The sequence below is a fragment of the Sitophilus oryzae genome, unplaced genomic scaffold (genome assembly GCF_002938485.1).
Source record: "Sitophilus oryzae breed Bouriz unplaced genomic scaffold, Soryzae_2.0 scaffold_1184_pilon_pilon, whole genome shotgun sequence".
NCBI lineage: Eukaryota > Metazoa > Arthropoda > Insecta > Coleoptera > Curculionidae > Sitophilus > Sitophilus oryzae.
This window is the reverse complement of record NW_022145820.1, coordinates 2,124,064-2,140,083: the sequence shown is the minus strand read 5'-3', so window position 1 is coordinate 2,140,083 and position 16,020 is coordinate 2,124,064. Positions and strand designations below refer to the sequence as shown.

At 33.7% G+C, this 16,020-nt stretch overlaps 1 protein-coding gene across 2 annotated transcripts in view; it reads left to right on the top strand.

Annotated features, from left to right (window-relative positions):
- Nucleotides 1-16,020, top strand: part of LOC115891525 (LIM domain only protein 3) — a 147,285-nt gene that overhangs the window by 58,225 nt on the left and 73,040 nt on the right. For both annotated transcript variants that reach the window (XM_030912009.1, XM_030912010.1), the window contains exon 3: nt 4,601-4,934. In XM_030912009.1, coding sequence (XP_030767869.1) covers nt 4,601-4,934 — 334 coding nt within the window. The remainder of the gene's footprint in view (nt 1-4,600; nt 4,935-16,020) is intronic.

Genomic DNA, 16,020 nt, shown 5'->3' with positions numbered 1-16,020 from the left:
ATCAGCCGGGATACCAGGGGTGTATCTTGTATTGAATATTTACTCTATATTCTTTCATTAGATAATGCTAACAATAATACGTTTGTTGTATTTTTACCAGTAATCTCACATCACGTCTCATTTTTTTTCTAACCTCAAAAACTTGGTGAAAATCCCGGAAAATTCAGGAATGTATAACACTATAACCTAATAAAAATGTGCCTGATAAACTCAAAACGCCTATCAGAGTTGAGATAGCTTGTCTCATATTTTTAACTTCGAAAAACCTACGACAAGTCATGATTTTCAAAAACCTCACGGATCTTAACCAAAGTCGGTGTTAAGTGTTATATTTAACTTTTGCTAGAATTCCAAGTTTTCCTTTTTCCTTATATTAATTTAATCTATATAATTTTTATATTTAGTAAGAGTGCCTTTATGCCCCGCCCGTTGGCGTTTTAAACTTACTAAAAGGGCTTTGTCAGCATCTGATAATTCTGACGACATTTTAAATTATTGAAATAAAATAATTATGTATTATAGATGCGATTACTTCGAAACAAATTAATTAAATTATACGTAACCGATCAATACAATAATAATAATATGGATAGGACTCACAGAATTCACAGGAAGCAATTGTTGCACAACTCCGCTGCTATTTCTCTGGTGATGCAGTCTGGCAATGGCGGACGGCTCTCTTCTCTGTTTCTGTTTTTCGTCTGGTTCTGCTTTTCTTCGTTCAAATGGTCCTATGTTTGTTGGTAGTTTTTATTAATAAAAGATGTGGACTGTGTATATTTTGTTTACTATTTATTTTAATATAAATACAATAATAAATCTAGTAATTATGTGGAAGAAAAACTTAATTAGTCTAATCTCTTCAGACGACAGAGCTCATATATTCGGTCGCCTTCCCGGTCTTCCTCTCCGCGTGCCATATGATGTTTAAGGCGCGGTTGTCAGATTTTAAATTAATATAAGGAAAAAGGAAAACTTGGAATTTTAGCAAAAGTTAAATATAACACTTAACAGTCGGTATAGGTTTTTTTGAGTCGCTGATCATGAATCTGACGTTGGATTGGCAGAATTCAAAATGCGTATCCAATATGGCTGATGCCAATTTCAAAAAATGCACGGACTTGGACAAAAGTTTGTATATGGGAGTTTTTGGGTTGCTGAACGCGAATTTGTAACCAAATGAGTCACTGATCACGAGTCTGACGTCGGATTCGCAAAATTAAAAATGGCGCATCAAATATGGCCGACGCGAATTTATTTTTTTTTTGAAAATTTGGATATTTTTTGGATTTTAGTTAAAAAACATAATTTCTTGACAACATGGCAATATAGGTAGTTGATTAAATTTACAAGAAAAAATAACCTAAAAGAGCCAGCGGTTCTCAAAATTTATCCAAAAAATATTTTTTTTAGAAGTTTTCAAAGTAAAATAACTCTGTTATTTTGGACTTTTTTGAAAAACGGTAAAAACAAAATATGTTTCTTTTACCGAGATCTACCAGCCCTGAAAATATTTTCACTTATTTGAGACTCACTCGGTATATTTTAATGATTTTATTAAAACTAGAATTGTCTCATTGTAGGCAAAAACACATAAAATTAATACTCTTAATTTATGATTTTAGAAAAATAAAATACCCTTGTTAATGCATGAATGATTCATTGTCTAACATGACTGACTAGCCTATTATGTAAGACTGTGGTCAATTATTACTAAATATTAGCCAAACGATGATAAAATTCCACCGACGATATGTTTACGAGCACTTTAATTATTTTTTTAATATTCGAATTCAAACCGCTATTCGTCGTAATTTATTTTAAGCGTGCAGGTAATTAAGGAGTGGCTCGGTATAGAATTTTCGAGCCATTCAGTCTAATTAATATTTATAAAAAGTTACGGAAATGTTTACGGCTCTTCCGACAGTCTTCTAATTAACTTCTTAATCTTTTCACGACCATAACCAAACCTGAAACGAACCATTATCTAAAATCTGAAACAATCAGAGTTAAGATTCTCTTCACCTTTGCTGTTTTACTAGAAACTAGGTATTTACTTGCTTTCGATACGATAATAGTTTTGCAAGGTGTTTCAAAAACATGTTCATATCAACATAGTTCCGATTCTGCTTTTTTTCGTAGCTACAGGGTGTTAAAGTCTTAATATTTTTTCGATTTATTTTAATTGCGTTCTAAGTACTTTTAGCGTTTCGAATGAAATTTTCACCCAAAAAGTAAAAGAGAAAAGTGGTAAGAGAGAGAGAGGAGAGAGAGAGAAAGAGAGAGAGCGAGAGAGAGAGAAAGAGAGAGAGCGAGAGAGAGACAGAGAGAGAGACAGAGAGAGAGAGCGAGGGAGAGAGCGAGGGAGAGAGCGAGGGAGAGAGCGAGGGAGAGAGAGAGAGAGAGAGAGAGGGGGAGAGGGTGTCAGTGGATCAGGCCTATAGCCATCTGGAAGAATTTAATCTAAACTACCTATGCAACATTAGTAACATCTAAATATCTAAAAGAATAGCTAAGAATAGCATCTTGAACAAAATATATCTAATAGCTTTAAAAAGACTCATGGCTTGATTGGTTATCTTTCTCCATTTGTTTAGGTTTTTCACCTTTACTCTCCACTCATCCACTCTTATCCTTCTCAAGTCCTTTTCAACATCCTTTCTCCATCTGGTTCTCGGTCTACCCTTCCTTCTCTTTCTACCTATTTCACGTTTCATTATCATACTAGGAATTCTTGCTGCAGCCACTCTTTCAATGTGTCCCAGCCATCTCAAGCTTTCCTCCAAAAATCTTCCTCAGTATTTTTCTTTCACAAATCTCTAGCCTCGAACTTTCCGTTGCATTGAACGTCCACTTTTCACATGCATACAAGCTCTATTGCTCGTATCATTGTTTTGTACATTCTGATTTTTAAACTTAGACATCTTTCCTTCTCAAAATTCCTATCTGACCACTCCATAAATTTCGTTTTCTTCTCATTAAACACTAAGTCTACTTCAAGTCAAATCACCGATATCAGCTCTTTCCGATTTCTTGCAAAGATAACTAAATCATCTGCAACTGAAAAATAAAAATATTTATTCGTGTTATGATACAAGAATTTTGAACATGAGAAACTTAATATCCAGAGATAATTCTTTAAATAATCGATAGTTCTGAAATATCAATTCAGCTCGTGAACCTGTACGAGAGACCCGAAAACAAATTAAATGGGATTTATCAACAAAACCCCAATTAAAGCGTAGCGGTACGAAATAACTAATGAAACACTAATTACTATCTATTTATTTTCTTTAATTGGGAAGGCATCGTCGTCGTCCTCCGTTTTAATTAATTTTTATTATAAATAATATTGCTCGTTAGCCTTTGGTTTTCGATGGGGAACACGTGGAACTTATTAAAATAACCGATCGTAGAGATACGTTGTTATTTTCCTCGAGGCCGTTTTCTCATAGTAAATTGGGTTAACCAAATAATAAATCTCCTCATGAGACGAGACTGAGGCTATTCGGTTCATCAGACGGTTCGTCTAATTAAAAATAATTAACAGTAATCTCTGAACGGTTTGTTGACAGTGTTTTATTGGAATTAGCGTTTTGACTGTCAGGGTCGATTTATTTGGAAATTATTCGTTTTTGTTATTGTGAGTGAGATTAATATAATGATTATATTTTAATAGAAGCATAAATATATCAAAATCCTTTATAATTTTTGAGTATTACATTTCTTAATTATATTATTATTTTTTTCCTATTAATTTATCTGTAGAAATGCTAGTATATTTGTCTAAAACATTTTTTCTATTGTAGTGTAACAACCCAGAGTCGTTCCACAAAGTTGAAGAGGTAATATTTTGGCCAATTGTATTGTAAACGTTTTAAATGAAATAAAAGAACCTACGAACCTAAATTTATTCCATTTAAAACGGCAGAGGTGTTTGTTAGTTTAATAGGTCCCCACCCGCAGGTACTAAGGTCTCTTTTTGCGAGTCTCGAAGCTAAAGTTTTTGATTGCTCTTTTGTGAGCTAAGATATTTGCCCATTCACGGTCGAAAAGTGTTGTACATCAAAAAGTACATTCAACAAGGTCCTTATTGTCACACTGAACCAAAAACATCGGCATGAATGGACAGTAAACGATTAATTTTAAACTGAAATTATTCACAGCATAATACATTATTCACAGTAAATACATACTCATGTTATATATTATCTTTATCAGATCAAATAAAAAAAATTAGAACAGAATATTACAAGGGGAAAACAAAATAATAGTCTTTAGTTAACACTAGTTAAATAATGAGGAAACATTGACTGTACCTTCAATAACATTCTTTGCCTCAATAACCAAAATAACATCAATGCGTCTCGAACGGTCAAGCTATTACTTAACACCTATTATCTCTGTTCGTCGTCTGATTTCCCTCTCCCCAGTTTGCGAATAATATTTTAAAAATCAATAATTTTATTTGAGAGTGTCTTAAAATTGAGTGTTATGAATTTTGAGACATATGTTTAGTTATATGCGGTTCAACTCACTTTATCACAATAATCCAAACCAAACCAAACCAGGCAGTATCTAACTCGATTTCTAATTTCAGGATTAAACGGACCACACGACTCAGTACCCCACAACCACCACCAGCACCCGGCCTACACCAACAGCGGCACGCCCACCCCGGACGGGCCCCACCACCAGCAACAGCACAGCAACAACTCCAGCATAGCGAACAACAACAACAACAATAACGGCACAGTGAAAGTTTGCGCGGGGTGCGGGGGTAAAATTGTCGAACGGTTTCTGTTGCACGCCCTCGATCGCTACTGGCACAACGGTTGTTTAAAGTGTTCGTGTTGTGGCGCCATGCTGGCCGACATTGGCACGTCGTGTTTCACCAAAGGAGGCATGATCTTGTGCAAACAGGACTATATGAGGTAACTATAACAAGTTACTTTTAGCTTGTCTTTCAGTTATTTATCATTTGTCGAGGATATTCTCTTCTAAATATGTCTGTTTCATTGAAACCAAACTGCTTTAATATTATTTTAAATCAATACAAGTAGTAAGTATGTTTATATATACAACTGAACTCTTTGGAAAAATAATCTTATTCTTAGATAAATATCGGATCCGTCAAAGAATGTAATTTTTTTGAACCAATGATCGTATTATTAATTAGTAATGAAGGAGATTCTAAGAGAAAATTAATACCTATTGATATATAGTCTAAGTCTCACGTGTCCTGCAGACTGCGCCAAAATTCGATTTCAGTTAATGAAATTAATGATAAGATGTAAGATGATATATGAAATATTATGTGTATATAAATCGTGATGGGTGATGGTAGAGTAAAATAATGAGAATTATCTGATCAAGAAATACTAACAAATGGGAAGTACTAACAAAGTGGATAAAATAGCAAGAATAATCATACAGCATTTCTGTTCTGTGAAGTATAAGTATAAAAAGTGATTATTATTATATATACAAAAATAGTAGTCCCCCAACATATGCCTTTTATATGAATTGGGATTCGCAATGTAGAGGTTGTTAAGAAGTTAGTTTGGTCAACACTACACGTTAATCGCATATTATTATCTCGTACTTGGGCAACTCAAGAACTCATTTAAAGGTGGGTTAACCTAGGTAACCTTAATAGTGTTTTAGTAGTTTTAATACACACTATGATATAAAATTTATTATTATAATATACATTATTAACATTATCATTCATTCGAAATGGCATTAAGGCCCAATTGCACCAATGATTTAAATTTTTCTTAAAGATAAGGAGAGCTTAGAATGAGCTGTATTTATATTTACTTTAATATTCACCTTAAATGAGGGAATTTGACTGATACAATTTTTGAATTTGAATTGTTTTTAATGATACTAACAATTTTAGTTCAATTTTTAATAAAATTTATTTAATATTAATAGAAATAGAAATCCAAGATTTGAAAAATCTTTAGCGATTTATAACATTCTCAAATGAATTACAGGTGCCCTTATTTTCTATAAAAACCACACAACTTTTTTCTTAGTCGCTGCAGTTGCTATAGCTATAAAAACATAAGGTGTGAAAATTGCGACACACGCTAAATGGACTTGATTTTTCCTATGTCTCGAAGTCTGTGGACCTCTCTGTATGTATTGGTAAATGTTGTTGAAATAAATTAAGTTCTTTTTGATTAACCTTCAGTATAACAACGCTAAAGTTTCACTTTTTAGTGCTTTGCGCAAAAATTACCCTGCGGGCCATTTTAACTATCGCGCTATCAAAATGAATTCCCGAATTAATGGAATTAATGATTAGGTTAGGTATTCGCGTGATATACTCGGCCGACATAAAACAACGATACGAAACACTGCCTATTTATTATCATGGGACCGAATCACGATTAGGAGGGGGAGAGATTTTTATAGCGTGTGATAGTGCATCGATCTGCATTGCGGTCTATTTAGAGTTCCGTCTAATTTATTAGCATAAGTCCTATACACGCCGCGAGTTATATCGATCGGTGGTGCGGTCGCCCCTTATTTTATCCCCTCGCAGGGCGACAGCTAGACTCTGTCAAAAACTAGCGCGGCTCGACTTGCTGCCGCCTCTATATGCTCTAGAAATTCTCTGCTGTCGTTATTATGACGTTATTGATTTATCTTATGGTTAACAGATCATTAAGTTTATGTTATATATGAAACTAGATGACTTGAGTTTAAATCAATCTCGGACTTAATTATCACCTTTTTTTCATAAACTGTACTACATTTTAAAAAAAAAAAATTAATTTAAAGGATGTTTAAACAATAAGTTAAGTGTATTTTTCTAAAGTCAAAATGTTTATTTTAAAGTGTCATGCCCTATATTTGTAATCAGGGTGCAATAATTTAAATCAACTGATTTTTTATTTTAATCATGGATTTAAATTAAAATTTCAACTTGTTTACAAACTTATAATAAATCGAAAAATAACTGTAAAAGTTATAAAAACTTTTCCTATAAAGCTATAAAAGAGTATTCTTATAGCAAATTAAATATACCCTATATCTATTCACCAAATACAAAGTTACACTAGCTATTGTAACGTTGAAATTCTTTAGTAAATCGAAAATTAATTGTAAAAGATATAACAACATATACCGGGTGAGTCTCAAAAGTGGCTCACCCCTATAACTTTTTATTTTTTTAAAGATAATAAAACGAGATTTGATATGTTAGTATATGACATAAATTGGGATTGAATGGCGTATTAAATTGTTTTTGGCCACTTCCTGTTTCACCGAAAATGACAAATTTTGATTTTTAAATGGCACCCTCGGTATTTTTTAGTTTATTCGATAGAAAATGATACTCTGAATAGAATCAGACAACTTCATATGTCAACTTTTGACATTTTCGAATTTGGCTTATTTGAAATTGCCAAATACGATTCATAACGACAATTTGACACGAAATACCTAGTTTGTGGTATCAAATTATACGTAAAAAAGTGCTTTTTTCAAATATGCTAATGAGCCATCCTCGTTCCATTTGAAAAAATTGAGATATGATAAAAATACGATTTGGGCATCTTTTAACCGGCCAGGACAAGACACTAAAATCACCAATAAAATCAAATCTATTTTTCCAAGGCTCCTTGATTAAAAATTAGTGTTTTTAACACAGCCATGGCACACTAGACTGCAATTTAAAATACAAGTTTGTTTTAAGCGAAAATATCAAAAGTTGACATTGAGGGTGCCATTTAAAAATCAAAAGTTGTAGTCATTTCCGGTGAAAAAGGAAGTGGTCGAAACGAGTTAAATACGTCAATCAATCCTAATTTATTTCATACATTAACATAAAAAATATCGTTTTTTTTATCTGAAAAAATAAAAAGTTATAGGGATGGGCCATTTTTAAGACGCACCCGGTATATGAAATTTATGATGATAACATAATAAAATTTATAAGCTGTCATAGAAAAAATATCGATATATGGAATATCACTACTTTAAATTACATAACACAATAATTCTGTTCACAATATATGATGATACGAGACGCATGTTATCTAGAAAAAAAGATAGTAGAATTTTTGTATTTCAACTTGAGTAGATAACTCTGGGAATTGGGAATACGAATGAAATACAACATTTAACAAGTAAATGATACTATTATGTTACATCTATTCAGGCGAAATACCGAAATTAAGAGCTTCAAACTATTCCAACTGACTTTAGAAATGCTATACATACCATTTTAGTCTCCATACAATAAATATAGAAAATATAACGGATAGTTGGATAACGTGGATGGTGGGAATTATCATGTTGTGTGCTAATGGAGACGCAAAGTGTATGCAAAGTTTCATAAGATTCTTTTAAAAGAAGTAGTTGAAAAATTATGATATTTTAAAAGCAAAATATACAACGTAACATTGCAAATTAAATAAAGCTTGTAAATATACCGTTATCGAAAATACATAATAATCCTTCGATAAACTTTTTTATATCAGAAAGGAGAGAAAATATTATCGGTTAAAAGAATCCTTCCCCCGCTACGTACTAATCTCCTCGCCGCGCCGTCTCCTTCATCGTAAAACGTAAATACATCGGAAAACTGTTGTCGTCTTCCACGGCTGTGACGGAATCAACAGTTTAGCAAGGAAAACCCGCCGATGTGAATAAGATAACCGTAAATAAAGGAGCGCGCTGGCAAAAAAAGGCCGGCGAAGAGTACGAACGGGAGGGCTAGTCAGTGAGAGCGAGAGAAAGCACGAACCACTTGAAACGTTGGAGGGTAAATAGCGCGAAAACGGCACGCCGCGCCGTACGCTTTTCCCCGGCTGGATCGTCGTTATTGTGCGGGAAAAATCGTCTCCGAACGATTATTGCGGGAAAACGGCGACAATCCCGGTCGGTATCGATGTTCGCGGGATGCCGCCGGTTCCCACGCTCCAATTCGACGTCGCGCAGTGGTCAGAGATGAGGGAAATATCAAAAATTTGATATTGAAAGAGATAATTATTGGAGTGCTCTAAGAACATTTGAATAATTATTGTTAATTATGAAAAATTTATATTGAAATGGTGAATATATGGTGGGCTCTTGGGGAAAGATAGTGACACTAGAATGTAGAATGTAGAATGTTTAGGAGGGGGTTAATCACCGCTACCTTACAGATCTATTGTATGGTCCCCTTTCTTTAGTTATAACGAGTTATAACTCATCATACAGTCTCAGGGCTTTAACAAAAGCCAGTATCTGAGATGGCTCTACAGAGGCCAGCTCTCCATCCTCGAAAGCAGTCGTACCAAAGTTAATGGCACGAACGGTCGTCGTCTCAGCGCACTCAGTGATAACGTGCTTTGATGTTTCCCCATTTTCCTCAGAGAATCTGCATTTGCAGTTGTTTCTCAGCTTCACCCTACTGAGGTGTTCGTTGTAGAGATAGTGTCCTGTTAGAAACCCCGTGACAATCCGAAGATTGTTCTTACTTAAATCAACGAAAATTTTTGCGTTTGTGTTGAAAGTTCTGAGGAACTTTTTCGAGTGTCTTAGACCGTTGGAAGACACACCATACCAGCTTCTGGAGTCTTCCATATTCTTCAGTTCTGCCTTCATTTGGTTCCCGCTTGGAAAACAGAACGGTTCTAGTTAGGTTAGGTTACCAAGCAACTGCACCACAGGTATCCAGCGCAAAATGTTAGGGACGCAGCCCCATCTATTTCCCACTAATCTTCTGCATATCATGAGAGCCTTTGTGGCTTTGCTGGTAATGTCCTTGATATGCCTGTTCCAGGGTTATTCCCAGATATTTGACTATATACGATAGTGACACTAAGTAAAATAGAAAATTTGTTAAATACTTCGTTAGTTTTAATTAAATTTAATGGTTAATCTTTGACACTCCTACTACTACTACTGTCATTATTCGCTGACGAGTATTCGACACGCATCAGAAGATGGCTACGCAGGGAGCATTTCATGAGTTTTTCTGTGGTCGAGGAGGCCGATATGTGATATGATTTCTGTTCCGCACCCCGAACATTCGAAAGTCTCATTACTTTGTTGACTCTTTACTTTTTGGTTGTCGTTGTTTACTAAGTTTACAGTTCTTCTCCATCGTATTCTATTGTGCTCTGCTTCCTCCCACTGGTTCTGCATGTTTATTCCTTCTATATATATTATATTCTTTATACTACCAGTTACAAATGGGAGAAGAAACGACAGAAACTATTCTATGATAGTGTGATAGACTGTCAAATGTTAGAGGGAGCGAGCGAGTTAAAAAGGTTTCAAAATGAGTGGCTGTGATAAAACTGTTGAGCGGGTGAAGCGGGCAAGCGATAAAAAGAAACAGTAATTCATTCCGGTAAAAGCAGTTTAAGCCGGGTGAAGCTACTGTTGTTCCTGTACTTTACTCTGCTAGTCTGTCGCGATAAAGCGAGAAGCGGGAAGCCGGTGCACTATGGACGTACCCTAACAAATATTATTTTATAGATATGGAGTTATAGATATAGAGATAGAAAACTATTATTTTATCTTTACCAGTTTTATTATCAATAATTTTCAGCAGAATAGCAAATATAAGATATTCAATACGAAGTTAAATATCGTTAAATATAATAAACGAATTGTCAAATAAAAACTAATATAATTTTACACCACTGTACGACTACGTCTGGAGCGATAAGTCTAGGAACCCATAATGTAGGTCGCAAAAGGGGAGGAATTAGAGGGAAAACACCAGATGAAAATGTTTTTAAAGGACGATTTCTTAGTTTGGTGAAGGTCAATGGAAAACAATTTTATCGCTTTTCCGTATTTTTGTCGACAAATTTTTAAGTTATTTAATTTGAAAAAACTACATCACTTAAATTTGGGTTAGAAATACTTCAATATTGCATTGTCTTCATCTAACAAATTAGCATGTACAACGAGGATTAATTCTTAGAAAAAAACAACAACATCTTAGTTAACGATATTTTCAATTTTAGAAAACAATTAATAATACAGCATTGAAGACAAAATAGAGTTCGAATATCAAATCGATCTAATGGAAATCGATATAATAAGCTTTGCACTCTTTCGTAGGGTTTTCAAAAAAAATATATAAATTTAATTTATTTTACTGCTTGGTTATTTATTATTTAGTTGGTCACTCAGTAAATGGGAATATGTGACAATAGGAAATTGTTACACATCACAGTTCGAGAAAATTACTCATAATATATAATAATTATTGTAATAGACGTAGTAATGTTATTTTTGCTTGTGGTGATAAAACTATATCTGCTTCCGTAATGCACTATCAAGGGCGTTTATGCATCCGCTTGTTCTAATATTGCGCAGTATTCACATACCGATATGTATAAGGAGAAAATATATTCACTTGTTTTCCTTTTTATCTAATTGTAACTGCGTCAGTAATGGTAATGAAATATTACATTTCCAGAATCTTTTATTCTTGACTTTTCTTACATAGCTAGAGTTAATATTTCAGTCTAGTTCATGTTAAACAGCTATTTATTTATATCTTAGATTATATACAGTATGTTCCCCGATTGTCTTTAGAAGAGGAAACATTTTTTTATTATCGACATTTTGAGAAAAATGCATTCATCTCAAAACTTTTGCTTAAAATGTTTAATCCCATTTAAACTTTTCCTAATTTCCATACCGTTTTAGAGAAAATAACAAAAATCTTAAGTCTTAAAAATCCAAACTTGTTTCTATGGTCGATGGTAATATTGATCTACAATGGTACAATTAATATATCTTTAAACATCTACGTTTGTTCTTATTTACGGAACGAGGACGAAATATAATTACTAAATCAAACGAACTTACCTGTAATGAAGTTCGATTGTAATTATATGAAGTCCTCAATAAGTAACTAAGTCCCTCCCTCCCTGTCTAACGTTTGCGTCCCCATCTTTAATTGCAACAACTGTAGATAGGTGTTTAAATAATGAGCTACATGTGTGTCTATGTGGAATTTTAATTTTTGTCTTTATTTTCGAGAAAATTTAGTCCAAACATAAGGAATAGTTTGTTGATGTTTGACCATCAAAATCTTAAAAATATATAAGTTGTCTAAAAATGTTCTACAACACGGATATAGTATAATCCTTTATCTTTAATTTCCTTCTTCATTTGTGTAAAAATACCTCGAAAAATACCTAGCCAGTTTTACATAAAACGTTAAATGCCGAACGCTTATTTTGCTACTTTTTCGGACTAGTGAAATGGACTCTTAATAGATCAATAATCAGTAAAAAGGAGTAAAAAACTACAAAAAACAAAAGACCAAAGAGTAAAGAGAGAGTAATTACTAATTCAGTAAAAGAAAGACAACGTTTACAAGATGTATTAAGCGAAACCCCCCAAACAAACATAAAAATCTAATCTCGAAAGGAAGTTTATGCTCCTTTAATTAATCACGTGATCCGATCGAATTAAGCAAGCCTCTTCCCCGTTCGGCGTCCACGGCCGGCGGCGCTCGACCTTTTATAAGTGCATTATCCGATTGACTATAAAAAGCCGGCGAATCCTCCTTTTACGACCAATCACATAATGCATTTTAAAAATTACTGTTGGGCGTCGCTAGCAGCGCCATCTAATATTGAAAGCGACGCTCCTCGTCGGCTCGGAATGGATTCGAGCTGCACACAAAATCAAATAACGGCGGTTTTTATTATTGCTCGGAGAAAAGGAGAACACGGAAAAGAATTTGTGTGTATTAAGCTGGTTTCTATTCGGTTACTTGTCGATATAATGCCTTAATCAGTGATTGATAACAGAAAATTGCTTGTGAAAATATTAATATTAAGGCGCACGAAGTCGTTCTAAAACTGATGCTTCCAAAGTTTCAGCAGGCACAGGTATAATGTTAGTTAAGTTAGTCAAAAAAATGAAAATAAAGTTCTCCTAGGCAATGAAAAAGCGTTTATTAGGACGATCTAGCTAGAAAAGGAGCAAACGTTCCGAACAAACTGGAGCAGAACCGTTCTGCTTTCCAAGTGGAAACCAGCTTAAAGCATCCTCCAACGGTCGAAGACAGTCGAAATAATTTCTCAGAACTTACGACAGAGAAAAATCAAACATTTTCCCTGATTTAAGTAAGAATAAAAATAAACTTTAGATGGTCATGGGGTTTCTAACAGGACACTGTCTCCTCAACGAACCCCTCAGTAGATTGAAGCTGAACAACAACGGCGAATGTAGATTCTGTCGGTAAAATGGGGAAACACCAGAGCACCTTATGGCTGAGTACGCCGAGACGACAACAGTTTGTGCCATAACTTTGGTACGGCTGATGTCGGAGATGGAGAGCTGGCCTCTGTGGAGCCGTCTCAGATACTGGATTTTGTCAAAGCTCTGAGACTGCATGATGAGTTATAACTGAAAAAAGGGGAACACAATAGATCTGTAAGGTCGCAGTGATTAACCCCCCACCCTGAACATTTTACATTCTACAAGGAGTTCGATATTCAATATGGTTGAAATCTCTCTGTGGGGGGTTTAGTGAAGGGCCTATGATAGGCTCTTGTAGTAGAGTCAGTATCTATAGTATTATACCACTCGGATCTGTTCTGTGCTATGTCCATGATTTGATGAAGGCCTAATAGATCTTTAGTTTGATTAGTCTTCTATATAAACGAATATTATTGTTAATTCCAGTGAATCTTTTCTTCTTACAATGTATCCTATATGTTAGGAAGCTTTGGCTTAATGAGTCAATAATTTTCTTTTTACCTTTATTTACCTTACTATTATTCCATCTATTTTGTTTCCTGTCTCTACAAAAGTCTACTATAAAACACTTATTTTCTATTAAATCAATCATTCATCCAATTCCTTCATGCAAAACGTCGAAATTATTGGAATAAATTAGTAGTTTCAATTGGCGTAGAAGTTTATTCCTTTTATCTTAATGTAAGCATTCATAACGTCAAAATTAGTGGTAGTCATTTTCAGTTAGTAGAATAAGTTAACGAACTTTTAACTTTTTCACTGATTATACTTCAAAATTTGCAAGGAATGTCATTTTGGCCTTTGATTATCATCCGTCGAGAAAAATTGTGGTTAGAAATCAAGTTAGTTAACAATAGACTCTCTCTATGGATACAACTGCATTTGCCGTTTTTTCTTATCTCCATTCTACTGAGGTATCCATTGAGGAGACTGTATAACCTTAAAAATCCTGTGCCAATCCGAAGATCATTCTTATTTAAACCAGGGAAAATCTTTGATATTTCTCGCTCCTAGTAAGTCCTCAGAAATTTCTTCGAGTGTCTTAGGATTGTTGGACCGTCGGCGTGGGAGGAATCCTATTACAGGTCCTTGAGTTCTGATTTAAGTTAGTTTCTCCACTTGGGAATCAGAATTATTCTGGTCCAATTAGTGGAGTGTTGGCTCCTTTTCTAGCTACATCGTTTGCTTTTTCATTATCTTTTATCACTTAGTGGGCTGGCACCAAGAGTAGGAGGACTATTTTAAGTGCATTCTTTGACTAACTTACTGAGTTGATCGCTTTTAAGGCTGCTTTACTATCGTGTAAGATGGCTATTAATTAGGTAATACTTACGAAAGACATAAAACATAGTCAAAGAAACATTAGTATGCCCTTTAAATTGTAAAATAAGTGTAGTTGAAACATTAGATTAAGGTTATTTCTTGGTTATTTGTTAATAAAAAATTTAGATTAAGATTATTTCTTGGTTATTCGTTAATAAAAATTTTTAATATATTCTTTTTTCAATCCTGAATAAGAATATTAGTTAATTGACGAAACGCCGTGAATGAATTAAAGCCAAGGGTAGATAAAAAAGGAACAAAGGCTCTGAGGCTAGTTATTCAAATAGAGCCGTTTATCGCTAAATAGAGGCAACTAAAAGCTTTAACTTGTACCGGTTTTTATCGGCTTTATCAAGAGTTATTACTTCCATTAAAACTCTAAAACGCTCATTTGGCTTTAACTTTTAGTTAAACAAACACGACCGTTTGATATTTTAACATTTATTTAGAACGGTTTTATATAGAGTAAATAAATAAATATTAAATTGGTGCTGTCGCCGTCGACCGCGTTTTCGTTTCATAAAAATTAATAAAGATAGATATTTTGTTATGCCATTTTATATTTTGTATATCCGATGAGTTATTATAAAAGTTCTATATTAAAATATATCCCGCGTCAAATTGACCAATTTCATAAATATAATGCAAATCTAGATAATATATTAATTAAATTAAAAACCAAAAAATAAAAATAATATTTAAGTTTAATACATATCCTCGAAATTAGTGGAATAGAGTTAGGATTATTGGTTTCAATTAGCGCAGAAGCTTGTTTCTGTAATATCTATGTAAGCATTCAGAACGTCAAAATTAGTGGTACTAATTTTCGATTAGTAGAAAAACTTTTAATGTCATTTCGGCCTTCAATTATCATTTGAACTAATCACAAGAGAAATTGTGGTTAGAAAAAAAGAAGTTTATTGTTTTATAAGCTAATTATCTCTCTCTCTAGGCTTTCTCGGATACAACTGACTACCGCAAATTTTGAAGTATAATTAGTGGAAAAGTTAAAAGTTTGTTAACTTTTTCTAATAATTGAAAATGATTACCACTAATTTTGACATTCCGAATGCTTACTTTGAAATTAAAGGAACAAACTTCTACTTCTACGCTAATTGAAACTACTAATTTATTAAACTAATTGCGAGGTTCTGAATGAAGCTTAATTGAAACCACTAATTCATTCCACTAATTTCGAGGTTGCTCTAATAAAGCTCTAATGAAACGATTGAAGCTCTCCAAATAAAGCTCTAATTTTATATTTTATGAACAGAAATTTAGATATGCAGAGATATGCTTAGTTGATTTTTATACCATCTAAAGAGTAACGAATAAAGCTCTCCGAATAAAGCTCTAATTTCATATTTTATGAACAGAAATGTAGATATGCATAGATATGCTTAGTTGATCTTGAACTGACTATCGCAGTGACAATCCTGTCTTTTCAATGAACAC